The 11,253-nt window shown below is 36.2% G+C and overlaps 1 protein-coding gene across 1 annotated transcript; it reads left to right on the top strand.

The window, feature by feature from the left end:
• Positions 1 to 931: 931 nt before the first annotated feature.
• On the top strand, positions 932 to 4,843 carry lim2.1 (lens intrinsic membrane protein 2.1). Its single transcript, XM_074612072.1, has 5 exons — positions 932 to 1,086; positions 2,775 to 2,956; positions 3,587 to 3,736; positions 3,839 to 3,973; positions 4,708 to 4,843. Exons 2-5 carry the CDS (start codon positions 2,782 to 2,784, stop codon positions 4,767 to 4,769), a joined length of 522 nt encoding a protein of 173 aa, XP_074468173.1. The 5' UTR covers positions 932 to 1,086; positions 2,775 to 2,781; the 3' UTR covers positions 4,770 to 4,843.
• Positions 4,844 to 11,253: the final 6,410 nt, after the last annotated feature.

Genomic DNA, 11,253 nt, shown 5'->3' with positions numbered 1-11,253 from the left:
TGGCGTAGAGAGGAGGTGGTGTTGCTCTGGCTCTACCTATCTGGCGTGGAGAGGAGGTGGTGTTGCTCTGGCTCTATCTGTTTGGCGATGCCAGGAAGCTGCTTGACATCCTCCTGGATCCACCTTCTCACATATGTTCACATTATATGTATTATTTTCTGTCATATGGATTGTCTAGGTTGTATTTTCATCATGCTGTTACTCTGTTACACACGACATCTATTGCACGTCTGTCCATCCTGGAAGGGGGATCCCTCCTCTGGTGCTCTTCCTGACGTTTCTCCCATTTTTTTCTCTGTTAAAAGTTTTTTTTTTTTGTTTAAGTTTTTCCTTATCCAATGAGAGGGTTGTACGGTAAAGGACAGAGGGTGTCGTATCCTGTACAGGTTGTAAAGCCCCCTGAGGCAAATTTGTGATTTGTGATTTGTGATTTTGGGCTATACAAATAAAATTGACTTGACTTGTCCTGTCAAGTACATTTTTGGTGTACTTGGTGTATGAAGTGTACCTAATGACTTGTACACACAGTGTATGAGGTAATATTACTTAATATTTGCTGCAAATGTAACTATTGTATGTAACACATTTACAAAAATGTATTTAGTGTATTCATCAAGTGAAACAGTTGAAATTTAATAGGCATATTGATAATTAATAAGACTTTTTAAATAGTGTGACAATGTTTGTTTTTAAAATTAGACAACAAAAAATGAAAAGCAGAGCAGCCAAAGTGTCTGATTTAATGCCTGACTTGCCCTCGACTAAAGCCAGTTCAGCCCTCCACTTTCAATCAAAACCATGAAGTCATCAGTATTACTTCAGCTTGCCAAGCTTTGGCCATTTCTGTTTTTTCAGCAGATTCCCAAACCACAAAACTGGAGGGTGCTGATTGGTCAGTGGGCCGGTCTGGCCTATTGTCTCAGCGCTGTGTTTGTTGTAGCCCCAGTTTCTCTCTATTCACCCCCCGTCAAACGCTAGTGCTATTAGCCTGCTGGAAATCCGCCTGTCTTGGCATTATAGGATCTTGTTGTATTTTGTCAGGTAACCCTGTCTTCAAAAATCTCTCCATAAAAGGCGTTGATTAAGGTAAGTTAATATGGAATTTTGGAAGTTATTTGTGTTTTTATTTCTTTGTGCTATTCTCCCTCCATGTGGGGAAAGCTGCAGCTCCAAGAACTCCACAGGGAATGCTGCAAATATTAGTAATATTATTAGTCATTTGTGTACACGAATTTCCCCTTTTCTTGTGACTCAGCATCTCAGTTTGACTTTCAACAACATATTTTTTTGTGTTTTCCTACGAATGTCAAGCAACATGTGACGCACCGTGTCAATTTCAGTCTTTTCAAAATAAAACGACTTAGTTAGGTTTAGGAAAAGGTTAAAATAACACTGCAAGTGCTGTAACTTAATTACGGAAGTTACGTGGCAAATAACTTGATGACTTCTGGTTTCATACGGGACATGAACAGCGTCTCCTGCTGGGCGAAAGTCTGGTGTTTTTTGACCCGTCCGTCCACCCCGACCTCGTACCGACGTAGCGTACGCCGCTCTTTATACTTCCCGGTTCACAATTACGTGGATCACATAACAATTGATTTTGTGCTGACCATCACGAAAAAAAAAATGTGTGTGTGTATGTACACGAATCAATACATTAAATTCTGTGACTATTCGCGGACTGCTGTGCGACTGGGCTGATTATGTACATGTACGGATATGAACAGCGTATGTGTTCATGTGAGTGCACGACATTAAAACCTCATCTAGAGGCTGGAAATAAAGAAAACCTTATTCTTAGTTGTATTCTCTTTATCTTGGCGGGTCAATTTTCTCAGATGTTTTACAGGAATATAAAACATTTGCAGCAAGAGTTGAAGAATTTCTGTGGGAAAAGGTTGAGTGATGTGATTGCGTGATTGAGAGGAAATAGTCAGCCTCGAGGTCAGCGCCAGTCACAACCAAGGCCTCTCTCTCCGAAAGAAAGAAAGGGAAATTAACTTAACTGCTTTTTTTTCAGTTTTTTTTTTATCCTAGCTTGGAAGAAAATTACTTCTTAAAAACATACAGTATTAAACCCGACTGGCTGACTGGTTATGAAATAAAAGGATTAGAATTTTATATGTGCCACATAACATTGACATTCTGAGACAATTTTCATTTGTTCTACGTGGTGGGGATCAAATGGATTTTAAAAAAGTGCTCTGGTTTAGACTAAGACAGCTGCTGGAACTTGCCAGAGAGGCTGCTCAGAGGAAAATGTGATCCCGCGGAAATACAGAGCTCTTCAATGAATACACAGAGCTCTTCAACGTTCAGGTTTCAGACATAACAAGATATATCTATCTATCATCCTTCCCCCCCCCAAAAAAAAAAAGAAATCCATGACGACTCTCCACGAGAAAGAGACGATGGCTGCAGGATATTGCATTCAGGTGGAACAATGAGCAATAGATGTATCAAGTATCAAAGCATCGCTGGACTTGTGTGTGTGTGTGTGTGTACGCACTGGCAGTGGGGGGGTGTATGTAAAGCCCATCTTCAGGCGCTGATCTCCTAGAGAACAAAGTGGAGCGTACACACACACGTGCGACCCTGCAGCTCAATCCATTGGAAATAATATGTTCATTACAACACAATTACTGACACTTAGACCCTCTCTCCCTGAAGTGTGTGTGTGTGTGTGAGGTGGAGCGAGGGAGGGGGTTCCTGCCTCTGACCGATGATGCTAAGTGACCTTATGTTCCTCTGTGTGTGTGTGTGTGTGTCTGCAGGTGCAGGATGTACAGCTTTATGGGTGGAGGTTTGTTCTGTGCAGGCGTGGGGAACATCCTCTTGATCGTTTCCACAGCAACCGATTACTGGATGCAGTATCGGCAGTCCAGCAACTACATGCACCAGGGCCTGTGGCGCTACTGTATGCCGGGGAAATGCTTCCCACACAACGACAGCATTGGTAAGTGTTTGCCAAAAAATGGCTCATGTAGATGACTTCTAGTAAACTTTCATTCCAGAGGCAGAAATCATTTAATCTTTACTTGACAAAGGCGGCAACTATATGTCAAACATTCAGGATGTTAGCAAGCAAGTTTGCCATCTGGATAGCAATATGTTTGAACTTGGAAGTGCAGCTGGGCTGGCGGTCCAATACAGATAGACTGGAATAGGAGAGTAGCATTTGGGCTTCATAATGTCAATGGTAATGTCTCTCTTATCGCCTTTTTCACTAGATTTCAGGCTAATGTTAGAGAAATGTTTGACTTTGATATTTGTTTGTTTTTTAAACGTTGTGGTTATGGTATTGGTCATATTTTGTTTACAATAAACAACTGCCTTCCAAACAGCAACTTAACTCTACATTAGAGTTTGTTATGTGTTCGATCGCTTCTCTTAAACACTTTGGTTTTGTAGATTTCCCATCTGACATTGATGAATTTATAAATCTGGTCTATTTTCTCACCATCCTTCATCATATTGGCTTGTTAACACGGCCTGAACCGGGGTCACATCTCAGATCCTTCACCTCTGTTGACTTGCACTGACCTCCCCACCAGTGACTTCCATTGACCTTTGACCTTGTCCACAGCCCACTTAGACGCCACCCGTGCCCTCATGATCCTCTCTCTTTTGGCCTGTTTCATCGGCATCATCATCGGCATCATGGCCTTCATCCATTACTCCTCCTTCGACAGGTTTGACAAAACCTTTGCTGCAGGCATATTGTTTTTCATCTCATGTAAGTTCAACTCTATTGTTTTTTTTGTCTTTGTTGGTTTGGTTTGAGATGTGATTTGATTGAATTGATTACATTTTCTTGTCTTTTTTCTGTCCTGTCCAGGCTTTTTAGTGTTTCTAGCAATGGCAGTGTACACTGGTGTAACTATTAACTACTACGGGAAACGCTATGGAAACTGGAGGTTCTCCTGGTCCTATATCATTGGCTGGGTGTCGGTGGTGCTCACCTTTTTTTCAGGTAAACATGCAACCCAAAAAAAACGAAACTGCATTAGGTTTCCTCTCTTTCACAGCGGTGCACATCTGTGTCAGGGCTCCACTCGTGGTGTGTTCAAATACCTGCTGAACGTTAACTTCTTTTCAAGCCTTGAGTGAGTTCTTGGATAAAACAATCACTGCACTCAATGAAGTGTAGATGAAACCACTGCTTGGAGAACATATATTATGAAGTCACGGCAAGCAACAGGCTGAAGATGAATGATTTTATCATTTACTTTTGAAAATTCAGTGTACAGTATAGCAGATAAAATTGTATTCAGCTCCATATCGTCAAGGCCTCAGCTCGTACCTGCATGCCTAGCTAATGATATTCATACTGCATGTGTAATAAAGAAGACTAAAAACTACAGACAATGCAATATGAAATGCAGCGACTCACTTCCTGAGCAGGAAACAGTCAACCGTACACGGGTCAACCCGGCTGAATCAATGATGTGACATTATCAGTAAGTGATGCTTGTAGTAAGTACTCATCTCTGAATCCTCCACCATGCTGCGCCGTACCTGCTGTTCAGCGGGCTTTTCACTAAGTTACAAAGTAGTACACCTATGATAACTTATAATGAATAAGTGATGGAAAACAACAACTAGAGTTGTAGACATAGATTTTCTATGCACTACAACGTGTTTTGTAAATGTAAATTTAAATAAGATGCATGTATGTCACATTCACTACCATCTGTTTCTTTCCAGGTATATTCTATTTGTGTGCCTATCGGATGCATGAATGCCCCAGGAACACTAACTCTCATTAGAAGACTTTAAAGCACCATCATCCAGAAATAAGCCGTGGATTATGATCATGAGAGCTGCTTGGAGAGCCGTGTGTAGATTCTCACCATCTGCATGGATGATGCAGAGCTTCCCATCTGGAACATGAATGATTCAAGTTGAAATGGTTTCAATAAAAACACTGGAGAGAAGAGGACTCTTTATTTTATATATCCACGTACACTATTTTACTCACTGTCTTTAAGGCTGCATCGTTTACTCATCTAATACTACTGTATGCCCATTTACAGGTGGTTTTCTTTGTGTGTGTGTTTTTGGAGGCGGTCCAGCTGGCTTTATGTCTCTAGTAGAGCGAGCCATTCAGGCTCCCGCCCTTAGCTTTATAATACTGTGTCTATATTAACCAGAGCGTTATCAATTAGGGAGCACTTTCTATGACGACCATGTGTCTATAATGCATAATAAACATACCTATAATACTGTAATCTGCTTATAGTACTGTATAATTATAAGCACTCATAAATATCCATAATGCTTTATGACAATTTATAAAATAATAAACACATTATGAAGCATTTTATAAGGAACTATAAGGTCAAGTAGCATAATACTTCATATATATATATATATATATTATACGTTTTAACTAAAAATTATAATAATAAAAATTATAATAATGGGAATATATATATATATATATATATTTTTAAATAAAAATAATAATAATAAAATAATAATAATGGGAATATATTTATATATATATATATATATATATATATATATTATAATAATAATTTAGAAGACTATAATATACAACACTGTTAAGAATTTCCCAGTAAAATAAGAGTAAAGAACTGGCAGCAGGGTTGCCTTTATGTTACTGTAAAATTAACATTATTATACTGTCGCTGAAATTTACAGCTTTGTACTGTTAATGAAAAATACTGTTTTCTTTTATTAATTTCACAGTATTTTACAGTTAATTTACTGTTTAATGATATATTATATAGCTGTTTTTCACCTTTCTTTTACATTATTTTACTGATTTGTTTTAATGCACTATTTATTTTTTACATACATTTTAATAAACATTATTTTTTGCCTAGATGAATAGACTTAGCAGGTTACAGACATAGGAATAGTCACACTAAATACAATTAAAGGTTGTTAGGAAAAAGGCTATAATAGACTTGTTGTGTGTCTCTAGCTGCTACAAGCACAGAATGAAACCAGAACAACATGTGAGTGAAGAACAATAAAGATAATTCACTGATTTTACAATCATGTTCAATGTACAAGCCTCACATGAGCAGATCAGGTCCCAGAATTCAACAAATACTGCATGAAACTGTTACTGATGATACTTTAGACAGTTCATCAGCAGGAAAGTGATGTTTTTTAAGAATGCATTATAATTATAATTATAATATAATTAATTTAACAGGTTTTCTTTTGCATTAACAGTAAAGCACTGTTTTTAGCAATAACAGGTTAATACTGTTGAAATCCTGCTGTCAATTAACAGCAATTGTTTACAGCTTTAAACTGAATAAACCAGATCTATATTATATAAATACCATAAAGTGTATTTAAAACACATTTAGCAGAGTTAACATCCTCTACATCCCTTTATTCCTTCGCTCCATCGTTCTCTATCACCAGCAGACTGCTCTGAAGACTAGAAGCCAAACACTGGAAACCTCTTTATCCAAACGACGCTCTGCTCTGACCGGCTCAACATGTTTTACTTAATGAAATGGCCACAGAAAGCCGCTTAACGTGCAGCCTGAAGAACGGATCCTTAAGACGATTTCATCACCATTTGTTTCATTTACTTTCTAATTTTCCCCTAAAAGCAACTTGTTATCCTGGTGCGCTCCACATAAAGGGGATTGACGCACAGCTGCAGGTGCAAAGCATGCAGGGTTACCTCCATCTCCATCTGCTGCGTGCAGATCTGTCTTTAAAAACTCTCTGTGCTTTTCTGCTGCTTACATAGAAAAAAAATAATAATAATAATAATTTATTTCCTGAATGTTGACTAATACTTGATGGAAACATAAATGACACACTATAAAAATGATGTGGTGACTTTTTAGAAGATTGTGCACATTTTGCACGATGGGAGTTTCTTTTTTTTTCTTTCTTTTTTTTATTTAACCTTTATTTAACCAGGAGTAAAAACACATTGAGATTAAAAATCTCTTTTCCAAGAGTGCCCTGGCCAAGATAGGCAGCAGCAGCAGCACACCTACACAGTTGCAGACATAAAACACACATAACAATTGGAAACAAAGACAAAGAGCAAATTACAGAATCATAAGGTAATACAAAACATTCATCAGCATTCAAAACATCTGCAGCCAGATGTGCTTGTTTCCAAATCTTTTATAAGCACTTTAAAGACATTCAGTGAGACCAGCTCTCCAAGTTTCAGGTCATTTTGTAGCTGATTCCAGCCAGGTGCATGCAGGGTTACCTCCATCTGCTGTGTCTTTAAAAGCTCTCTGTGCTTTTCTGCTGTCTACATACAAAAAAAAAAAAAAAAGTCATTTTTTAGAAAAGAAAAAAAATCCTTTGTTTCCTGAATTTTGACTAATTGATGGAAAAAAATGACATATCTTGGAAATGAAGGTTGTGGTGACTTTTAAGGAGATTGTGCACATTTTGCAGCAGCTTTAGTCATGATGGGAGTTATTACAGTAGTATATCTGTAAAACTTAAAAGGTATATACATATATTTTTTATCCAACTTTTTAATTCATACTGAAATTGGATGTACTGAACACTGTGTTTGTGTGTTTGTGTGAGTGATTCGTGTGCGTCTGCTTGTATAAATGTACAAAATAAATGCCCTATAAAGAAGAGCCACCTCCTCAGTATGTGTTTATGCATGCAGGAGTTGTTGTATATTAACTATTACAAGCCTCGACTGCATTAACCTATACTGCCAACTTTGCTGAATACTAAATTTTAAGGTTGCCATATACAAAAAAATGGTTTTGAATTTTAAGGATTATACTACTCTAGCTTCCAAAGACTAAATCACAAAATTATATTAACCAGAAATTTAAAATGCAAAAAAAAAGTGAAGGTATCAAAAACACATTACTACTTTTCAGTTTAATAATCAACAATTATTTTATTCCAACAGGAGCAGTAAAGAATGCTTAGGAAAACACATTATAACATGTACTCAGTGGTGGAAAGTAACTAAGTACATGTATTCAAGTTTGAGGTACTTGTACTTTATGTTCTGATACTTTCTACTTCTACTCCACTACATCTCAGTGGGAAATATTGTACTTTGTACTCCACTACATTGATTTGATAACTTTAGTTACTTTACAGATTCAGATTATTAATAGGAATAAATGATGTATTATTATAGATTAAACTACCCAGCAGTATATAAAGTCATTAAAATGAGCTCCACCTTTACCAGCTGCAACATTAAAGTGATAAACACATTAATGCATCAATAAGTATAATCCAATAATATACATTATTCTGCAGAATATGTACTTTTATGTTTGGTACTTTAAAGCTGCAGTAGGCGAGATTGGAGCCAATATTGGTCCCCACCAAGGTGTTTGATTTGTAACCATCCAACTATGCTAATTCACATTTTGCAGCAGCTTCATTCATGATGGGAGTTATTACTGAGTCTTCAGGTAGAACTAATGTGCAGTCTCCACCAAGGTGTTTGATTTGTAACCATCCAACTATATGCTAATTCACATTTTGTCCATTTATAACAGGAGCCTATGCTAAACTAATGCAGCAGCAGAGCAGCATCTGATTCCCAGTAATTAATTTGTTCTCCCTCCATCTGATCAAATGGAAATCCTGTCCTCCAGCCTCAGGATTACAACTTCCGCTCTAACATCTCCCCTTAATTGCCTAATAGCATTGCAGCGTGAATTCTGCCTACATTAAGACACTTTCATATTAACAGGCCTGATTGGAAATGTGATGAGAACACCATATCAACAAATTACAGAGCACCGCTTTCTTTTCACAAATGGGCACAGGAGCAGCACTTGTACTCTCCCAGATTTTAATACCGACAATTACAGCCAATTTGGGCGGAATTACTAGACAGACCTGTAAGCAGAACAATCCTCCTGTGACACACAGGCTTCATGACTTCATTCAGAAACTACTAACATGAAGGAAGAGTGCAGAAGAGTGGAATGAAAAAAAAATACACTATGTGGTCGCATGTTCAAGTTTCTAGATAAGTAGATCTAAGTATGGATGACTTATAGAAAGTAATTACAGAAGTAATCAAAAAAGTTACATTAAATCACTCAAGTTCATGCATTTATAGGGATAATATCAAAGTGATGCTATAAGGAATAAGAGGGACTAATAAGAGGAAATACACACAAATAGCCTGGATATATATGACGCACAGATGTGCAAACATGTGTTTTACCAGCCAGTGCACAGTATATGGATTAGTTCAGCAATAACACCGTCTAAAGACATAAACCTATTTAGTATTTAGTAGGAATATTCAAATGTTTTAAACATGGATACTAGAACATGTTTTTTTTTTTTTTTAAAGTCACCAGCTTGAAATGGAAATTTGATGCTCCTTCCAGCAACTAAACTAGAATATGTCCTATTAAACACTTTAATAAGCAACATATACTGCAGAGGGGATAACAAGAACATCTCCTGTTGTATTCATAATGTTTGCAGAAGATGCAGCTTGGGTTCCTTTGTTTATTCCTTCTGAGACTTGTAGCCCAAAGAATACAGGGATCCTACAAACCACAAAAACACACAAATAATGCAAAATAGATATTAAACATACAACAGAGCACGACTATAGACATCCAGTAAGTGTATAGCCTATAATATAGCCTATATTATAAGAGCAATGAATGTTGGCTTTAAATACCACACCGGGAGAATTGCTGTTTATTTGTCATTCTGAGTAAAGTAGCCTGTAATAATCTTAATAATAGGCCTAAACCAAAAATATTTAATCAAGTATTTAATAAAACTAAACCAATATCAACTCTATAGAATATCCTATTAAATACTTAAATAAGCAACAAATTCCATGAGAGATAGCAATCTCATTTTGCATTCATAATTAACATTTCATAATAATAATTTTCTTCGGAAACTGTATTTTTCCAAACTATTTAGGCTATATAAGTAAAAAACTAATTCTTGGCTCATTATGTGGGATAAAAAAAAAAACAGCACGGTTGCTAGGGCAACCACATAAGCACAATCAACTAAACTAGCCTATAGAATATCCTATGAAATATCCTATGAAATACTTAATAAGCAACATACTGCAGATTCCATGAGAGATTCATAATTTCATTCATAATTAACATTTAATAATAATTTTCTTCAGAAACTGTATTTTCCAAACTATTTAGGCTATAGGCAAGGCAGCTTTATTTGTAGAGCACATTTCAGCAACAGGCCAATTCAAAGTGCTTTACATAAACATTCAAGAACATTGTGACAAAGTGCAAAAGAACATTAAAGGTCCCATATTGTAAAAAGTGAGATTTTCATGTCTTTTATATTATAAAGCAGGTTTTAGTGCTATATAAATACTGTTAAACTATCAAAACGCTATATATAAGAAAAAATACACACATCCCGTATTCAGTAATTGTGCGTTTGAAACAAGCCGTTAGGATTTCAGTCCCTTTGTGATGTCACAAATATAAAATATATAGATAATTTCACGGTTTTAAACATAAACATACTAAATGTGTCCCAGTTTATTTCCTGTTGCAGTGTATGTGAATAACATCAGCTGACAGGAAGTAAACATGGACCCAAACTGTTGCCTAGCAACGCACTTCCATTACAATTCCGTTGAAATGAGCTAAAACGGAGCGTTTCAGACAGAGGGTAAATACAGGTATATTCAAGCAGACAGTATGAGGAAAATAAAGGTTTTTTTTAACATTACAGCATATAAACATGTTCTAGGCGAAACATTAAATACAAGTATGAATCTGAAAATGAGCACGATATGGGACCTTTAAGACATAATTAAAACAGTTTTAAAAACATTAAAACATTAAAGATTATATATATGTATGTATATATATTTATGTATATATATAAGTAAAAACTAATTCTAGGCTCCATATGTGGGATAAAAAAATTTAAAAAAGCACGGTTGCTAGAGGCAACCACATAAGCACCTCTATGAGTTATGATGATGCTCGGATGGATTTTTTTCAGTTGCTATTCAGATGAACTGGGTCCAACAAACCACAAAAACACACAAATAATGCAAAATAGATATTCACATGTAGCTTTTAAACATACAACAGAGCACGACGATAGAAATCCAGAAAGTATCCTAGACTTTATTATAAGAGAAATGAATGTTGGCTATGATTTTGGCTATTTCACACCTGGTGAGTAAAGTAGCCTATAATAATCTTAAAAAATAGGCCAAAACCAAAAATATTTAATCAAATATTTAATAAAACTAAACCAATATCAACTAAA

The sequence above is a fragment of the Sebastes fasciatus genome, chromosome 16, assembly GCF_043250625.1.
Source record: "Sebastes fasciatus isolate fSebFas1 chromosome 16, fSebFas1.pri, whole genome shotgun sequence".
NCBI lineage: Eukaryota > Metazoa > Chordata > Actinopteri > Perciformes > Sebastidae > Sebastes > Sebastes fasciatus.
This window is presented reverse-complemented; position numbering and strand designations above follow the sequence as displayed.

Bases quoted from the DNA above. Each gene is read 5' to 3' on its own strand.
- lim2.1 (XM_074612072.1), top strand. From the start codon at position 2,782: ATGTACAGCTTTATGGGTGGAGGTTTGTTCTGTGCAGGCGTGGGGAAC. The intron at 2,957-3,586 runs GTAAGTGTTTGC...CCTTGTCCACAG, and splicing joins CCCACACAACGACAGCATTG to CCCACTTAGACGCCACCCGT. The intron at 3,974-4,707 runs GTAAACATGCAA...GTTTCTTTCCAG, and splicing joins GGTGCTCACCTTTTTTTCAG to GTATATTCTATTTGTGTGCC.